This window comes from Bos grunniens, chromosome X, assembly GCF_055505025.1.
Source record: "Bos grunniens cultivar Pamir isolate PY7600 chromosome X, Bosgru_T2T1.0, whole genome shotgun sequence".
NCBI classification, from domain to species: Eukaryota; Metazoa; Chordata; class Mammalia; order Artiodactyla; family Bovidae; genus Bos; species Bos grunniens.
This window is the reverse complement of record NC_141194.1, coordinates 74,710,185-74,729,960: the sequence shown is the minus strand read 5'-3', so window position 1 is coordinate 74,729,960 and position 19,776 is coordinate 74,710,185. Positions and strand designations below refer to the sequence as shown.

Genomic DNA, 19,776 nt, shown 5'->3' with positions numbered 1-19,776 from the left:
CCAGTGCTAGAAGCTAGATGGTGAAATAAATAGAGAGCATCGTTCAACGTTTTCCGTGGAGCACAGCATCAAAGTCCTAGGTGCAGTACGTGGAAGAGGGTGTTATTTTATGTCTACCGTTAGAAACCTCTCCAAGGTACTGAGCTGGCTTAGTAGTTGTTACAGTTGCTCTTTCAAGTTCTTTGAAGTGTCAAATGTGGAATAACATTTTTACTCTAAGTTTTGAAATATTTCCCATGTACTGATCATCTCCCATGCATGAGGCTATACTTCATCTCAGTTAAATTGCTAGCATCTGGTACAGTGTGTGGCTTAGAGCAGCAAAGCAGTAAATGATTTGGAGAAGAGAGAAAAATGATAATTTCTGTCACTACAGGTCCAATATCCTCAGAGCGGGGTGGAAATGAAGTTAGATTCCTACACTCTGCCTTCACTGCCTTACGTTGAGTCCAATAAGTGGTGTACATTATATATGTGAATACTGGAAACACGGAGTGTCATCAATACTATGAAGACAACCAGCATAAATACCAACACTGTGAGCAGGACAAGAGGAGAGGGCGGAGTTAGGGAGCGCAGTTGTACTACTTTACTTTAAACGGATTTTATTCCTGCCTCCAGCTTCTATGAGGCTAATGTATACTGGACTAAAACCCCTGCCTTGATATTTGTCACTAAATACCAAATGGGCGTGCCTCGGTGTATAGCGCACCTGCTTTGGCAAGCACTGAAAGCAGGTATTCCTGGAGTCTTCTGACACTGACTCCTCCAAATGCTCATGAGGGGCCCCAGCTCCCAAACCTTTTTTGGGACTCCTGCCGGCAAGACTGCTCTGTTGACTTGCGAGGGCCTGCTGAGCATGTGTGAACAGCGCCGCGCATGCTCCGTGGAGCGCGCAGGTTTACCGAAGAGCTAGCAGAGGATTTTACTACGCATCTCCCGCCTTCCCTGCCCAGTAAGCCCCCTTCCCCTCTCTCCCAATCCCCACCACGCGATCCCTCGCACCTCCCCGCCTCCCCCTCCACAGCCCCCCCCCCTCCCCCCGCCCTTCCCCGCTTCACCCTAGGCTGGGGAATCTCCATTGACGTTTGGGTGACGCTGCCGTGCCCCCGCGGTCGGGAGTTCCAGGCGCCGCACAGGTAACGCCGCCGCTGCCGCCATATTGACAGAGCTGGGAGGGGGCCCGAGGGAGCGGGGAGATGGCGGCGGGGCGGCGGGGGGCAGTCACCGCCGAACGACTGTCGCGGCGTTGGCGGCAGTGGTGAGCACAAACCGAGCGGCAGCTCTTGGAGAGGCAGCACAGAGTTGTCTTCTCCGTGGGGAGCAGCAGCCTGCGGTGGCGACGACCCCTCGCTCCGAGTCTTTGAGGGACCCCACGGCGAAGGCAGCTGTCGCTGAAGGCGAGGCTGGGGATCCCGGCGGTGGCGGCGGCGCAGTGGCAGGCAGGCTCCAAAAACGGGATGCGCGGCCGCTCGGGCAGTTGGCAGCTCCTGTTCGAGTGCTCCTGAAGGGGCGATGCTACCGTTCGCTCCTCAAGACGAGCCCTGGGACCAAGAAATGGAGGTGTTTGGCGGCAGCGCAAGCAGCGTCGAGGTTAGTATGGTGGCCAAGAGGGGTTGGGGCCACCCCCTTCCTCCTCTGAAGACCGTTGCTGGGGGGCCCAGGGGAGAAGGGGCATGGGGCTGGGAAGCGAGGTGCCAGGCCAGGCCCCTGAGGCTGCGGGGCGGCGGACAACGCTCTGCCCGAACCGCGCTTTCTCTTGGGAGCCGGCGGGGATTGGGTGGCGGGCTCGGGAGTCAGGAGTAAGTGCAGCCCGGGCCGGGCTTGGCCTCGGGGGAGTATCTGCCTTGCGGGCCACGCCAGAGTTGTGACTAAGTTTCTTCACTTTTCGACCTGAAGTGGAACTGGGGGATACGCCAGGTGCCCGCGCCTGGCTCCACATGTTTCTCTTTCTCCGCTGCGCCAAGTGTGCTAGCTGCCAATTTGAGGGACAGCTGCTGACTCCAGCTCTCTATTTGAACACCGGGTGCTTTAGGAACCCAGCGCAACAGAAACAACAGAAACAGCAAGGTGACGAACTCTGGGGACATTTACACATAGGGATGAATGCTCCTTAGTTACTTTTCTCATTTCTTTGTGGCTTGTTGTGGTTCTTTGTAACAACCTAAATGGAGATTAACTGGAGGCAAGGTTTCTTTATCTACACTCAGGTGATGTTCTGCAGCCTCCTTGGCGGTCTCCTGAATTCTACCGCCCTCTTCCGCCCCTTCTCCCTTTGCCCAACTGCTGTCCCCGCCCCGTTGGTCAGTGAAAGAACAGGCAAAGTAAACTCCAGCCCTTATAAGAGGAATCTTTGGTAAGACAGCGAGGTTCAACCAAAATATTTTGGTTCGCCTCTCTTCCCGCTCTTCTTACTTCCGAAACTGTTCTGGTTAGGCTTTGGTCAGCTGTGCAGTGAGAACTCAGATGTGCACAGGTTCTTTGTTTTTTATTATTGTTGCTTTGTTGTTTTTGTTGTTACTGTTAGAAGCAGGCAGCGTTTAAAAACAAAAACAAGACTTTTGGGAAAGTCGGATGTTTTTCTGATAACCAATCAATTGACAGCCTGGTAGTACAGTAGAGGCCATCACGATGACAGATCTAAAATTTTGAAGGACAAATTGATTCACAGTAGGATTTTTTGAGGTAGGACTCGAAATCCTCCACATCTCTAGGTGCAGATTTGTCTTTTAAGTACTTCCTTCATCCTTAAAAATATACTTTGGACTGCTTTCTGTTTAATTTGTTCTTTTTCTTTTCAAATTTCCAACTGAGCTGGGGTTAAAATTACATGCCAGAATAACATTTAATAAGAAATGTAGTAGAAATATGGAAGAAGTCTAAAGTTGAACCCTCTCTATTTATGGGAATTATTTTACTAGTACACTAAGGAATTCCTAGATACATTGTAATATTCTACATCTCTTAAGAACAGGATAAATGAAGAGGGGTTTGTTTCTTCTTGGAATGTTTCATACTTGCAAGAATTTTCTAGAAGATTACTCAAGGGAAGAGGAATTTTGTTTAATTTGTGTATGTAATCTTTTGACTTATAGTTCTAGGCATCTGGTTTATAAGAACAGTTAAATGTTTGGATAAAAGGTTGGGATGGGAGGGGGGAACCATTCGCATGCTTGCTATTATTTTTGTTAACTTTGAATGTAGAAATGTTTTAAATTGTAATTACCACATATGGTTTTTTTTTTTTATTGTTTGCAGTATGTTTTAGGTATTATAGAGATTTAACAATGGGTCTCTCTACCTCAGCAATTTGGAAAAATACTGGAGTGGAAATTGTTAATCCCTATGAAGTAAAACGAAAGGTGAAGGTAATGTGGTAAAGAGAGTATTTCTGCCTTCTTTGTCTAAAACAGTTACAATTGGTTAGATTTAACCCTGCAAGTGATTTAATTGAACTTTTTTCTAAAACAAATATTCTGGGTGAAAACTAACCACTACATCTGACCTGCTTAGACCTGTTTAGTACTCAGAAAGGTTATGTTTTTGTTGTTGTTGTTGTTGTTGTTATTGATGTTTGTTTATAATGGCTTTCTTTTGATAAAGAGACACTTTTACTTCCCAGAATTTATATTTATTTTAATTACACGTTTGTTGATGTTGGCTTTGGAAATGTTAACTGTTGAATGTGAGCTTTGCAGCCCTCAATCATGATAGTTTTTAGGACTAAGGGTGCTTTCATTGTAGAATGTATTTTTTGAATATGTGTTGAAATCCTTAAAGAAAATGTAAGTACGAATCTGTTAACTTTAATGTTAAAGGAAACTTTAATGTCTATTTCTGTCTATGTTAAATCCTGATAAAATTAAAGATTGTATACACTATCATATTTTGTGGAATCTTTTTCAATATCTTTTGCTGTCTTGTTTCATAGGCAGTTGTTAACCTTTGAATTATCATTCAGAAGTGTGATAATTGGTTGTTTAGCCTCTTAACATGTTTTTGCACAGGAAAAAAATTATTAAGGATAGTTATGTTTTTATACCAGTGCACAGTAACGAGGTATAATGATGAAGAGTCTAATCACTGTAACATCGTTCAATGGGAAATGTGTCAGAAGTTTCAAACAAGAATTCGATTGGTTCCAGTGAGAGGTGGAGAATGGGCCTGAAAGGGAAGCATCAGCTCTATTGGCTCCTGAGAAATAGGGTTCTTGGGAGAGGGGAAAATAGGATAAGCAAGAAGCTTTGGTTGTGAGAGCTCTTGCAGGGACTGTCTCAATTAGGTCTATTGGGAATAGGGACTTCAAAGGATATTATCCTTCGGGCAGCCATAATTTTAGCTATTGCCTGAATTCTGTCAGCATCAGGGAAGAGATATGATGATGAAAAGCCTAATCACTGTAAAATTGTCCTGTGGGAAAATGTGTCAGAGGTTTCAAGTAAGAATTAGGAGGTGTGATGGCTGTTGGTCATTCCTGGACAAAGGTCATTAAGAATACCCTCTTTTAGTAGTAAAGTGGACTTTTCATGAAGTAGTGCCAGTGTACACAGTTTGTGCATTTTGTGTTTTGGTGATAGAGTACTTGATTCCTGATGGAGTTTGTTATAGAATTTTCAAATTGTATATTCTATCACCATATTATATTAAATATTTATTGGTACTTTTATATTATTTTTTAGCATACTGCTTTTGTTTAAGGAAGTTAGTTTTGAAAGTAATACAATTCATTGCTAAAACAGTTTGGGGCTAAAGCCACTGACTCTAAAAATTTAACTAGGACATCAGATATATGGCAGATTGGGAAAAACTGCTAATTTTAATTAATTTCATGAGACCCTGTAGTAATAGAGGAAAGAATGTGGGCTTTGGAGGCCAGTTTAATCTAGGTTCCAATTTCACATCCAACTTACACTAGCTCCACTGCAAGTTACCTAACCTCTCTGAGCTTCAGTTTCTTCATCTCTAAATGGGAGAAGAACTGTCTTCAAGAGTTGTTATATAAAAACTAAATACTAAATACCTTGCTGTGTTTAATTCCTTAGCAAAATGATTTGCACATAGTATGTATCCAGTTCCTTCTCTTTCCCCACAGTCAACTCTTTTTTTCTGCCCCTAAATTCTGAATTATTGTCAACTATATTAAAACCTTGGGATTTAGATAGCCATGGTCATAGCTCCAGTTTTCCTTATTAGTAGTGGTTTTTTCATAAGATCTCCTTCTTAGGTCATTTCATTTAAGTATATTGATCACATTTGTAATGATAGGATAATTAAGGATGAAATATGAAGTTATATTTAGAAACACTTTGGGGGATAAGGAGAGGCAAATGATTTGTTATAACTAGCTAATGAGATGTTTCATTGACATTTTTCCTATTTTGAACTTTTGTCATGGTAGGAATTGGTTCAGTTCATGAAGTGTTTATTGGGTACAAGGCAGTCAATATATAGCATTGTAATGTGAAATGTCTAAAGATATACCATCCTGAATCCCACCCCAACCCCATGGGTTTACATTCAGGTGGACAAGATAGTCATATGCAGAAACTGCTATTATACAAGTTACAAGACCATCAACAATGAGGTGGCTGTGGTGGTGGTTTAGGGAATAGATTTAGTAAGGCATTGTGAAAGAGGTGGAATTTGAGCAGGGCATTGGAGAGTGGATAATATTTTCACAGATTAAAGGAGCCTATTTCTGGTGGATGAGGGCAGTGTAAGCAAAGGCATGGATGTGTTCTTGGAGGAAGGAGGAGTATGATTTGCTAGGATATAAGTCTATGATGTGAGAATGGGAATACAGTGTGATATGAGGTATTCATCTAAAGGTAGTCAAGGCCCAGATTGTATGAGGCTTTTAAAGCTAGTTTAAAGGTTTTCAGTGTTCTGTAAATGGGAGCTACTGAAGATTTTTGAGATCATGAATGACATGACCAGATCTGTGCTGGCAATAGCTGATGGCAGCGTGTAGAATGGATTGAAGTTGGGGAGAGACTGAGGGTGGGGAATTTTAATCAGTGAAAGTAATAGTGAGTTTTTTTTTAACAAAGACAGAAGGCAGTAGAAAGGAGAAGACTGAGGGAGAGACCTTGAAGAGTTAAAATAGTTTAACAGATGATCAGATATTAGGGAGTAAGAGAAATTAGAAGTATTGTGGTAGGACTTAATTCAATATAACAGATATTTAATGCATGCTTGCCAGTAAAAATGTCTATGTTAGCCGCTACTGCTACTGCTGCTAAGTCGCTTCAGTCATGTCTGACTGTGTGCGACCCCATAGATGGAAGCCCACCAGGCTCCCCCGTCCTTGGGATTCTCCAGGCAAGAACACTGGAGTGGGTTGCCGTTTCTTTCTCCAATGCATGAAAGTGAAAAGTGAAAGTGAAGTCGCTCAGTTGTGTCTGACTCTTCACGACCCCATTGACTGCAGCCTACCAGGCTCCTCTGTCCATGGGATTTTCCAGGCAAGAGTACTGGAGTGGAGTGTCATTGCCTTCTCCGATGTTAGCCACTAGACTAGTATAAAGATAAATATTTGCAGCGTAGGGAGATAGAAAGCTAAAACAACAGTGGCCCAGTAGTGTCTTAAACTAGAGCAAACCACTCTATAAAGATTTCTGGCTATGCTTGGCATGCTTAAAATCTTTACTTCTAAAGGTGAATACACTTATTACTAGCTGAAAAGTTTTTCAGTGCTTTTAAATTAGTGCTTTAGCCTGAAATTTTTGCTTTATCAGTATTCATCTTAAATAGCAGCCCACGAGTGCAGAGGGCTGTGCTGAAAATAGTGACTGGTGCTTTTTTCTAGAATGCAATAAAGAGAACAGGGATATCTGTTTTTCTTATATACTCTCACCAGGTTTATTTGGACTAGAAGGAGGGGAGTGGCCAACAGGGCCCTGACCCCAGCCCACCACTAATGCCTTCCCAGTTTTTCCAAGACTATCTTACTTTAAGCCAGTCTGGTCTGGAAATATTCAGGCCAGTTCCTTCAGGGCAGAGCCTCTGTATTTCCCTACCTTGATTTTTTTCTTCAAGAGAGGTAATCATTACCTCACCATTCCAAAATAAGGCCTGACTTGGTTCTATTGCTTTGTCCGGCCATATTGTTTCAGTACCACCCCTTTTAGTCTCTCTCATGTATAATTTTGAGAGGGAAATATAAGATTTTTTTTCCTGTTCTTGTAATTTCTCTCTTGGTGGATGCTGTCATTATCTTTAGCCAGCAGTTCTCAAAGTCTGGTAAGTACTTGGAATCTTGAGGTCTTAACTTTTAGTACTTTGTCAAAATTTGCTGTATAATGTTTATACATTTATGTGATTTCCAAAGATAATTTACTGTTCTTGATGATGGTTTTATTTTCTTTGTCTATATTTTCTTTTGGTTTGTTTTTAGGTGGAAAGAGAGTTGAAAAGAAAAGAGATTTATTTTATTTTTGGCTCCATTGAGTCTTCTTTGCTGCTTGTGGGCTTTCTCCAGTTGCTGTGAGTCGGGGCTACTCTCTAGTTGTGGTACTCAGGCTTCTCACTGCAGTGGCTTCTTTTGTTGTAGAGCACTGGCTGTAGGTGTGCGGGCTTCAGTTGTTGCAGCTCGTGAGCTCTAGAGCACAGGCTCAGTTGCTCCTCAATGACATTTGGGACCCTTCCAGACCAGGGGTTGAACCCACATTTCCTGCATTTGCAGGCAGATTCCTAACCACTGGACCACCAGGGAGGTCCCAGGAGAGAGATTTAGAGCTAAGTTTGAACTGGCTTTTGTAGATAATAGAGATGTGTTCTGAATTGCCCTGGAGGCATTCTAAGCAACTGATTTTGCTGCTAGATTTTAACTCTTATCTGTACATTTGAAGTAGGTCCTGCTGTGTGTGTGTGTGTGTGTGTGTGTATGTGTGTGTGTGTGTGTGTGTGTTGGTATGTGAGGGAGAGAGAGATTGAGAGGGAATTCCTTGCTTCCATTTCACAAAGTATTTCAATGGTTTATAGGAGATAAGAGCCAATAAAAATTATTTTGATATTCAGGATAAGAGGCAACAGCATAGCAGGTATATGGAAAGGATGGAGGATGGGGTTGGAGGGTGAGCTAGAACACAGATAAGATGCTCTAAAGGTCTGCTACATATTTAAAATATAGTTTAATTTCAAATTTGTCCTTGATTTCCATGGGCTGGTAGTTTTTAGTTCTGATCGTACAGTGGATGGAGCTTCCCTGGTGGCTCAGTGGTAAAAAATACACCTGCCAATGCAGGAAACACAGGTTCAATCCCTGGGTCAGGAAGATCCCCTGGAGAAGGAAATGGCAACCCACTCCAATATTGTTGCCTGGGAAATCCCATGGACAGAGGAACCTGGTGGGCTACAATCCATGGGGTCTCAAAAGAGTTGGATACGACTTAGTGACTAAATAACAACAGCATAGATCAGAGATATCTGGGAATTAAAAAAAAATTTCCATGATGGTGCCTAACTCACAGAGATTCATATTTAACTAATCTGGTGAGTGTCTGGGCATCATTTCCTAGGTGATTGTGATGTACAGCTAATGATAAAGAGCCACAGCTCTATGCCAAAAGGAAAAACAGTCATGTAGTTCTCATCATCCAACAGGAAAATAAGCGTCTGTCAATTCCTAAGCCAGCAATTAGCTGTAAAATAAATCTTCTGTGAGTTATGTGTTTTGTATGTTTTATTCTGTTGTTCTAAGATATGATGGGAGCAGAGGAAGTATTTGAAGTATCTTGTATACTCTTTCTGTGTAGATTTGAGGAATTTCCTTTTCTATAAAAGAAAAAAAAGTTTAGTGACCTGTTTTAACCTTATAATTTGGAAGCTAAGTAATCTGCATACCTTACTACTAGCTAAGGGGATAGTGACGCCATTGTGAATAAAATATCCCTTCACTAACAAAAATTTCAAAGGCCACAAATAATTATTCTTACTATGGGACCTATCTCTCTTTCCTGTAAAGTGGTTGGGGACAGACTTTAAGAGGATATGTAGTAGTATTAGCACCTAATGTAAATTTTTTAGTCAAAAAGACGTTGGAATCCATTCCATCTTAAATGTATCTCTTAAGGGAAAAAGAAACAACATTTATTATCTCTTCAGTTTTACTAACTCTTCAAACCAGTTTGGTATGAAAAGGTGTATCTTTTTAACAGATGAGAAAGACAAAAATCAGTGGAAGGCACAGTTGGAATTTGAACTGAGAAAATTTTAAATTCATGTTTTTCCATGTATACATTGTTGTCCCCCTTATAAAGATTATATTGAAGATAAGAAGACATAGACAAGTTGTTGACAACCATATCAGATCAGTAAATCAGAACTGCTGATTGAATAGCTATATTTCCTCAAAATAAAGGTCAATAAAATCCAAGAAGGTTTTTTTTGTAGACATAGACAGGTTAATTCTCAATTTCATATATAAAAGCATAGGACTTACAGTATCTAAAACAGTTTTGGAAAAACTAAAATGCAAGAAATCACTCAATATAGGGTTGCAAGGCAGTAACAACAAATTAAAGCAGTGTGGTATTGGAAGAATAAACATATAGATCAGTGGAACAGAATAGGGAATTCAGAAATAGTCCACTCAAATAGGCTCAACTGATTTCTGAGAAAAGTGCAGAAGCAGAATAAAGGTCTTCAGTTTCCTTGTATATAAAATGGAAATTAATGTGTTTATCTCTGATTATTTTGAGAAGTAAATAAAATAATTGTTCTTTGCATATACTATCTGACAAGAATAATAAAGTTATTGTCGTTTTTAATAAAATAACATTTAGGTGTCTTACACAAAGGACTTCTTTTACTCTGATAAATAACTCAATGGAAAATTTAAACTTGTTTCACATTCCCCAAGGTTGTATTTTAATGAAATTACAAGGACCTCATATCTCTAAGAAATTAATATGGTGAGAATCGCTACTAAAGAATACCATGTATGTACACATGCCATGTAAAAATGTGTGTTCATCTGTAGTATCTTTTGAAAGTAAAATTTTCCAAAGCATATGTTATAGTTTGCATTAGACTGACCAGATGACCAGTGTCTTAGCATGGGGAACATTTTGGAGCTATTTAGAATCATTAAAGTCATTAGCTCTGATTTCAACCAAGGAGAGTAAACAAATTCCTGCCTGAACAGTAACCGGGGAAGCTGCTTTACTGTCATTGGACCAAAGTTTTAAAATGTTCCACAGATACCTTCTAATGTACATATAATATTGATATGCTTAGTTCAACTCATAGTAACCTATCATTTGCACAACTACCAGTCCTTTTAAAAACATGATGATACTCAGATTAGTTTTAATTGGTTCTAAATATTATTTTGCATTTATTCAGCAAATGATCATTAAATGCCTGCATGTGTAGATTGCTGTGTTAGTTACTAGATATAATTCATTTGCTTATTGTTCTGGGTTTATACCTTGAAAGCTGAAAACCAATTAACTGTATATCTGCCCATTCTTCATAATCACAAGGAAATGTCGGAAGGGACAGTATATTATATCACAACAACCAGCAAATTTAGGCTGATAGAAAACTTTTTAAAACTTTATTTTTTTCTGGGATAGTAAGGAAAGTTATGACCAACCTAGATAGCATATTCAAAAGCAGAGACATTACTTTGCCAACAAAGGTCCATCTAATCAAGGCTATGGTTTTTCCTGTGGTCATGTATGGATGTGAGAGTTGGAGTGTGAAGAAGGCTGAGTGCCAAAGAATTGATGCTTTTGAACTGTGGTGTTGGAGAAGACTCTTGAGAGTCCCTTGGACTGCAAGGAGATCCAACCAGTCCATTCTGAAGGAGATCAGCCCTGGGATTTCTTTGGAAGGACTGATGCTAAAGCTGAAACTCCAGTACTTTGGCTACCTCATGCAAAGAGTTGACTCATTGGAAAAGACTCTGATGCTGGGAGGGATTGGGGGCAGTAGGAGAAGGGGACGACAGAGGATGAGATGGCTGGATGGCATCACTGACTCGATGGACATGAGTCTGAGTGAACTCCGGGAGTTGGTGATGGACAGGGAGGTCTGGCGTGCTGCTATTCATGGGGTCGCAAAGAGTCGGACACGACTGAGCGACTGAACTGAACTGAATGTTCTAATTCCATACTCCTGTGAAATTACTCACAAGTTCACTGATAACTCCTTCTCCTTTGCTTTTCAAAAATATTGGTAGTTTTAAAAAATAGTAATAGATTTCCTCCTATTCAAATCAGCTGTCAAGAGTAGAGCCTCAGTATATATGGGAATTCTGTTTGAGTCTTATTTTTGCTTTAGGTACCTCTCCTTACTCCTGGCATTAGATTATGGCAGTTAAAGAGGATTATTCTTTGGAGGCATGTGTCCCTTTTGCTTTTATTTAGTGCTCTTCTACAGTCATTTTTGCTGCATGGGAAAGGAAACATTTTTCCTAATGAGTTGCCTTTGAACTGGGGTCTCTTAGTTCTTGACGTTGAAATAATTCAGAGTCTACAGGTTGATTTTCTGGGTTAACAAGTTATCCTTCAAGTTACTAGTGTTTGATTTTGTGTATTTCACCTCTAACTTTTCTGAGGTGTATACTAAAACAACTAGTAAAATTTTGAAATTACGTTTATCCTCATTATTTTCATAGCGAGATTGTTCAGAAGCTGGATAGCAAGATCAGTAATACCTTATGTGACCAATTTTAACATACTGTACATTACATGTAAGCAGTCTCTGGGAAGCATGGGTTTGTCTAGATAGCAATAGGGCTGACTTCAGCCTTTTTATTTAAACTATTGGGCTCTATGTTGCAGAAAGATTATTAAGAGGGCCATGGCATGAATGTTTTTCTAGAAATAATGTCTCTGAAGATTTAGAGTGATCTTGAATTAAGGTATTACTTTGAAGACTGATTCTAATTGAATAAACTTAGTAACTTTAGAGTCATTATCTCTTTTTAATTTGAGAGGAACAGAAATGTCATCATCATTGTTTCAGATTTTACATTTTTAGATTCTATGTTTTAAAAAGTAGTGTACTTGACTTTATTTGTTTTAAATACTTGTAACAGTATGGCACAAGTGAAATATTGAAAAAGATTTGGATGAATAATGCGAGTTCCAAAAAGTGAACTAAGTATTCATTAGTCTGTTATTAGAGTTAACAGCATCTAAAAATCTAGCATACTCTTCTTCCTGCCTTCAGGGAGATGGCAAGTTTCTGCTAGTAAAATTATTAGTTTCAAAAAGCATGGAAAATAATCTATTCTGCTGGCATTTTTTTTTTAATTTACAAGGATACAGGAACATTGGAGTACAAGTAAATTGAAAATACAGCTTGAGTGTTATGAAATTGTGAACATAATCAGGGGAAAGCAATATTCTGTGTGTACTGCAGCAGTTATAGGCCCATAGTATAGATAATTTTAGTTTGTTCTTTCTTTGCTAGGCCAGCTTGGTTTAGTTCAGTTGCTCAGTCGTATCTGACCCTTTGCAACCACATGGACTGTAGCACTCCAGGCTTCCCTGTCCATCACCAACTGTCGAAGGCTGCTCAAATTCATGTCCATTGTGTCAGTGATGCCATCCAACCATCTCATCCTCTGTCATCCCCTTCTCCCACCTTCAGTCTTTCCCAGCATCAGGATCTTTTCCAATAAGTTGGTGCTTCCCATCATGTGGCCAAAGTATTGGAGTTTCAGTTTTAGCATCAGTCCTTCAAGTGAATACTCAGGACTGATTTCCTTTAGGATGGACTGGTTGGATCTCCTGGCAGTCTCCTCCAACACCACAGTTGAAAAGCATCAATTTTTCGGTGCTCAGCTTTCTTTATAGTCCAACTCTCACATCCATACGTGACTACTGGAAAAACCATAGCTTTGACTAGACAGACCTTTCTTGGCAAAGTAATGTCTCTGCTTTTTAATATGCTGTTTAGGTTGGTCATAGCTTTTCTTCCAAGGAGCAAGCGTCTTTTAATTTCATGACTGCAGCCACCATCTGCAGTGGTTTTGGAACCCATGAAAATCAAGTCTGCCACTGTTTCCATTGTTTCCCCATCTATTTGCCATGAAGTGATGGGACCAGATGCCATGATCTTAGTTTTCTGAATGTTAAGCTTTAAGCCAAAATTTTCACTCTCCTCTTTTACTTTCATCAAGAGGCTCTTTAGTTCTCCCTTTCTGCCATAAGGGTGATGTCATCTGCATATCTGAGATTATTGATATTTTTCCCTGCAAACTTGATTCCAGCTTGTGCTTCATCCAGCCAAGTGTTTCTCATGATGTACTCTGCATATAAGTTAAATAAGCAGGGTGACGATATACAGCCTTGACGTACTCCTTTTCGTATTTGGAGCCAGTCTGTTGTTCCATGTCCAGTTCTAACTGTTGCTTCCTGACCTGCATACAGGTTTCTCAAGATTCAGGTCAGGTGGTCTGGTATTCCCATCTCTTGAAGAATTTTCCACAGTGTATTGTGATCCACACAGTCAAAGACTTTGGCATAGTCAATAAAGCAGAAATAGATGTTTTTCTGGAATTCTCTTGCTTTTTTGATGATCCAGCAGATGCTGGCAGTTTGGTCGCTGGTTCTTCTGCCATTTCTAAAACCAGCTTGAACATCTGGAAGTTCACAGTTCACGTATTACTGAAGCTGGGCTTGGAGAATTTTGAGCACTACTTCACTAGCATGTGAGATGAGTGCAATTGTGAGGTAGGTAGTTTGAGCATTCTTTGGAATTGCCTTTCTTTGGGATTGGAATGAAAACTGACATTTTCCATTCCTGTGGCCACTGCTGAGTTTTCCAGGTTTGCTGGCATATTGAGTGCAGCACATACACAGCATCATCTTTTAGGATTTGAAATAGCTCAACTGGAATTCCATCACCTCCAGTAGCTTTGTTCATAGTGATGCTTCCTAAGGCCCACTTGACTTCACATTCCAGGATGTCTGGCTCTAGGTGAGTGATAAAACCATCGTGGTTATCTGGGTCATGAAGATCTTTTTTGTATAGTTCTTCTGGGTATTCTTGCCACCTCTTCTTAATATCCTGCTTCTGTTTGGTCCCTACCATTTCTGTCCTTTACTGAGCCCATCTTTGCATGAAATAGTGCCTTGGTATCTCTAATTTTCTTGAAGAGATCTCTAGTCCTTCCCATTCTATTGTTTTCCTCTATTTCTTCACACTGGTCACTGAGGAAGGCTTTCTTATCTCTCCTTGCTGTTCTTTGGAACACTGCATTCAGTCGTGTATATCTTTCCTTTTCTCCTTTGCCTTGCGCTTCTTTTCTTTTCCAGTCCTTTAAAATGTTAAAAAAATTGCCTGTGTGTCACCGTTTAGACAAATGGTTTTAGAATGTCATTTACAAAGTTGTTTGTACTAATCTGACAAAATTTAGGGTTAGGAGTCTAACTGTAAAAAATAAAAAAGAAAATTTGAAGTAAATCCCATGAAATATTTGAAGTATTAAGAATTTACAAAGACTTATTTTGAAAAATATCTTATGAATGACCCAAGCTGTGTATTTTTCAAATGATTTTGAAAGAATTGAATTTCTATTGGCTGTTAGAATTTAAAATTGTCAGAAATCATAAGTAGGATGACTACTGCAAATACTTTATGAAATTAAGTTTCAAAGTTTTTAAATGTTTCAAGTAAGAATATTAATAAAATATAAGGAAAATCTCTGGTAGTTACTACTGAAATTATTTTTTACATTTAATTCATTGAGATTATAAATTCAGTCATTCCATTCCACAAATTTTTCCAGGATTAATTATGTTCTGGATAATATGCTAGATACTGGGGTTATAAAGAATAAAATAAAATTAAATTAAAAAAGAAAAGAAAGAAACCTAAAAAAAAAAAAAAAAAAGAATCATAAGACATGATCCTTTTCCTCAGGGAGCTTACAGTGTGATTGAGGGATGGAACAGATATTTAATATGTAAGACAGTGTTTATGGATAGAAGTCTGTGTCTGTTAAGTTAGAAGAAATAGAAAGGAAGATATAACATTGAGTTTTGATAAAGATGAGCTGATGTTCAAAAACATAGGTAACCTGAAATGGTAAATACTTCAAAGATGATTCATACTTAAATTGGACTCTGTTTTTTATACTTTGATTTGAACATGAGTGTGTTTTAACAGCTAATTTACTTTAGAGCAGAGTCTCTTGTGGCTGCCTGCACGCTCAGTCGTGTCCAACTCTGCGACTCCATGGACTGTAGCCCGCCATGTTCCTCTGTCCATGGGATTTCCCAGGCAAGAATACTGGAGTGGGTTGCCATTTCCTTCTGCAGGGGATCTTCCCAACCCAGGGTTTGAACCCACGTTTTTGCATGTCTTATATTGGTAGGTGGATTCTTTATGACTGTGCCCACTTGGGAAGCCCAGCAGAGTCTCATCATTGTTTTTAAATACCTGACGAATAGAGTAACTTAGAGGCAGTATACTCTTGCTTATCCTGAGAATCTCTTTAAAAGGTAACTCTTTAAGGGGAATTCCCTGGAGGTCCAGTGGTTAAAGCTGTGCTTTTGATCCTTGATCAGAGAACTAAGGTCCCACAGGCCTGTGCGGTGTGGCCACACACACACACAAGTATCTGAACAGATATATTGAAACAGAATTCAGTTCAGTTCAGTTGCTCAGTCGTGTCGTTCTCTTTGCGACCCCATGGACTGGAACATGCCAGGCTTCTCTGTCCATCACCAGCTCTCAGAGCTTGCTCAGACTCATGTCCATCTAGTTGGTGATGCCTTCCAACCATCTCATTCCCTGTTGTCCCCTTCTCCTCCTGCCTTCAATCTTTCCCAGCATCAGGGTCTTTTCAAATGAGTCAGTTCTTCACATGAGGTGGCCAAAGTATTGGAGTTTCAGCTTCAACATCAGTCCTTCCAATGAATATTCAGGACTGATTTCCTTTAGGATGGACTGGTTGGATCTCCTTGCAGTCCAAGGGACTCTCAAGAGTCTTCTCCAGCACCACAGTTCAAAAGCATCAATTCTTTAGCACTCAGCTTTGTTTATAGTCCAACTCTCACATCCATACATGACTACTGGAAAAACCATAGCCTTGACTATTCGGACCTTTGTCTGCAAAGTACTGTCTCTGCTTTTTAATATGCTGTCTAGTTTGGTCATAGCTTTTCTTCCAAGGAACAAGCGTCTTTTAATTTCATGGCTGCAGCTACCATTTGCAGTGGTTTTGGAGCCCCCGCAAAACAAAAGTCTGTCACTGTTTCCATTGTTTCCTCATATATTTGCCATGAAGTGATGGGACTGGATGACATGATCTTAGTTTTCTGAATGTTGAGTTTTAAGCCAACTTTTTCACTCTCCTCTTTCACTTCCATCAAGAGGCTCCTTAGTTCTTTGCTTTCTGCCACAAGGGTGGTGTCATCTGCATATCTAAGGTTTTTGGTATTTTTACCTGCAATCTTGATTCCAGCTTGTGTTTCATCCAGCCCAGCATTTCCCATGATGTACTCTGCATATAAGTTAAATAAGCAGGATGACAATATATAGCCTTGACATATTCCTTTCCTGATTTGGAACCAGTTTATTGTTCCATGACCAGTTCTAACTATTGCTTCTTTACCTGCATACACACCTGGAGAAGGGAATAGCAAACCACTTGAGTATTCTTGCCTTGAGGACCCCATGAAAAGTATAAAACAGAATTGCCCTTCTTAAACCTGTGAAGCACTGACAGTGAGTAGTTATATAGCTATGTTTCAAAGGACTAACCTATTGGGGTAAAAAAAAAAAAGAACAGGATTATGTATAATTAGAAAGCCAGAAAGATCAAAACAAATAATTTTAAATAAATTTTGAAGGTGCTATCAAATTTTCTATAAGTAATGTGTTGACTATAAAATTCAATCTTAAAGATTAAAAAAAAAAAAAAGATTAAAAGCATAAATCTGGAGAAATGACCATAACTAGTAATAAACCTTTGAAAGTATTTAGTAGTTTAAAACTCAGGACAGAGATTAAACCTGGTATGTGGAAAGCAAAACAAAAAGACTAATTTTTGGACATGCCCAACTAAAAGACTATTAGTGAAACTGATAAAGTGCATTATAGTAAAAATATACAAAGATAGTTTTCACTTCTCTCCGGTTTGTGATTCTTCAAGTAAGACATTTATGCATGGAGATATATATATATATATATATATATATATATATATGTATATATTTCAGTTCAATTCAGTTGCTCAGTCGTGTCTGACTCTTTGCAATATGTGTGTATGTACCTTTATAGGTTGACTTGGAAGATTGTTTTCAAGTTGACAAAAAATAGTTGTATTATTATTTAAGAGTAATGTTCGCACAATTGTATGTCGAAACTAAATCTGTTAAATTAGTAGCATATGATGATGTAGCAGTAAGTTTTGATTCACAGGTATATTATTTTGTACATAGGTAGTAGTATTCAACTTTGATTAATTGTTAGCTAAAATATTCCATATACTTTTTTCCTGTATTTTCTTTTGGCCGGAAAACATTCATGCATCAGGCATTTATTAAGCACATTTGACACTGTGCCAGCTCTTTAAGAACATAAATATTAATCCTGAAAAAAATGAGGGTTTTCATGATAATATGTTTTGTTGTTACACAGTGAGGTAAAGGTGGGTGTTTGGAAGCTGGATATGATGTTTCTAGGTAACTGCATGATTTCCTTGGAACAAATATTCCTAAGGAACTGTTGAGCAGTTTGTCACAGTTTGTTGATCATACAGGAAAAGGGAGCTATGGATTTGAGTAGGTGAACAGATATGCTGGGAGACTAGATGAATTCTGCACAAGACATGGTGCAGTGATACCAGTAGTATTGGAGATAGCTAAGGTAAGGGGATCTCAGAATTCAGTGAGTAATCTGGGGTACACTGATGATATATCCAACGGTTTGTTAGATTTCCTATAGTGGCTAGACTTTGGGAAATGTGAACTAAGAGATAATTTTCCTAGGCGTAAGGTGTCTGGATGGATATTAAGAGAAATAATAATAACATAACTGTAGTGAAAGAACTATCCTAAGAAAAGTCAGCCTCTTAATTTTACAATATAGAGGAGTAAGGGTGGCTTATTGGCCTTGGTTAGTGAAAGAATCCCAAGCTGAATAGATAAATCAGATGCCCAATAATTGGAGCCAGAGGCTTATTCCTAGCAGAGTTCAAGCAAGATCTGTGGTTTTCATAGAATTACCACCAATGGAGGATGCCCACTGTATGTAGTAGGGCATAGAACATTAATAAACCTGTAGCCACAAGGAAGAGTCCCAAAAGTTAGATTCTCCTCAGTCCTTCATTGTCAGAATTAAGAGGCAAAAGGGCCAGGGTCTGTTCTTCTGAATTATCATTCTAGGTGTACACCTGTTTATGAAAATTTTCAGTCCTTGAAAGTGTGTCTATAATGTTAGAAGAAGTATAATGAGTGTTAAGTTGATGCTTCATCAGATATTACAGAATAGAGGACATATCATAACTCTTTGGTAACCAGAATTAGAACAAGGTTAATCAGAGATATTTCACTGATGGAGATCATGAAGAGTATTGGCTTGGTCTAGAGTCTTGGAACAGCCATCTATATCAGGTGTTATCTGCTTTACTTCTGGGTCTAATTTAGCTTTAGGTCTCCAACTTTTTCAGAGGCACATTCAGTTGGAGAAGTCTTTTTAAAATGTGAAACAAATTCAAGAATCAATGCTTTAAAGTTTAGCAGCACAGGGATTGGTTTATAATATGTGATAGGACCCCTTTCATCTGATCTGTAAGGAGTCTGTTAAAAGATGTCTTTTCCAATAAACATAGTCTCCTGGGTGTAAATTGTGGTGTTCTATACCTTCATCCCCTGGATGTGGAAAGATTTTTCAACCGGATGCTCATTTTTCTTCAGAGTCTTAATGATATTTTGACAATAATGTAAAAGATCTCCCTTGACTAGAAGTGGCTCATGTGATCCTGATTCACAAATCTTGTGTCTTCCAGTAATTATTTCAAATGTTTAATATAACTGTGAGTAGCAATTTAAGCCAAGGAAGGCCAAAGGCCTTAGAGAATTTTGCTGATTGAGTTTTGTAAATTATGCCATTAGTCTTTCTCCTAGACCAGAAGATTGGAGATAATAGGCACAGTGGAAATGTAGTATAGGCCAGATCACAAACAGCATTTAGAATTTTTCCAGTGAAATGCATACTGTTTTCACTACGTAATTTCAGGGGAATTCCTCAGGTAGGAATAGTCCTTTCCAACAGTCCTTTGTCCACTGCAAGGGCAGTTGCTTGTTTGTAAGGAAATGATTCTAACCAATGAAAACACATACAAACCATCACCAGAACATGTATATTTATATCCTTGAGAGAGAGGCAGCTGGACATAATCTAGTTGCCAGATAACGAAGGAACCAGGAGGCAAAGGAAAGTGGCCTTGAGAAGTATTAGTAGATTTTCCTGCAATGTACTTAGGACAGATCTGACACCTCTGACGTATTTTGGTCACTACTGTGAAAAAGGTTTCTAAAAGTATTGTTTTCCACAGGTTTTCATTTTATTAGTTCCCCCATGAGTCATTTGATATGTTAATTTTAATATGGTTGCTTGAGTGGCTTCAGAAAGAGCAGAGCAGCCATTTGGCCCATACCAAAGCCCAATATGTTGATCAAATATGTATCCTTCAGAAACTCACCTCTGTTCCTTACATGTAGCATGCAATTGCCCATCTCTGATAATATCCTTTAGATGTTGGGTGCCTGTCCAAGTAATAGCTAACATGGTGTGAATAGAATGACC

At 39.3% G+C, this 19,776-nt stretch overlaps 1 protein-coding gene across 41 annotated transcripts in view; it reads left to right on the top strand.

Moving 5' to 3' along the window:
* Positions 1-890: 890 nt before the first annotated feature.
* RPS6KA6 (ribosomal protein S6 kinase A6) overlaps positions 891-19,776 on the top strand; it is a 194,351-nt gene continuing 175,465 nt past the window's right edge. For 14 of the 41 annotated variants that reach the window (XR_015158375.1, XR_015158372.1, XR_015158371.1 and 11 more), the window contains exons 1-4: positions 1,372-1,593; positions 2,211-2,356; positions 2,975-3,072; positions 3,259-3,368. Coding sequence is in view for 30 of the 41 variants with exons in the window: in XM_086386200.1 (XP_086242326.1) it covers positions 1,516-1,593; positions 2,211-2,356; positions 2,975-3,072; positions 3,259-3,368 (432 nt within the window). In the remaining 11 variants the exon portion in view is untranslated. The other 27 variants (XR_015158377.1, XM_086386229.1, XM_086386220.1 and 24 more) reach the window with 21 other exon arrangements.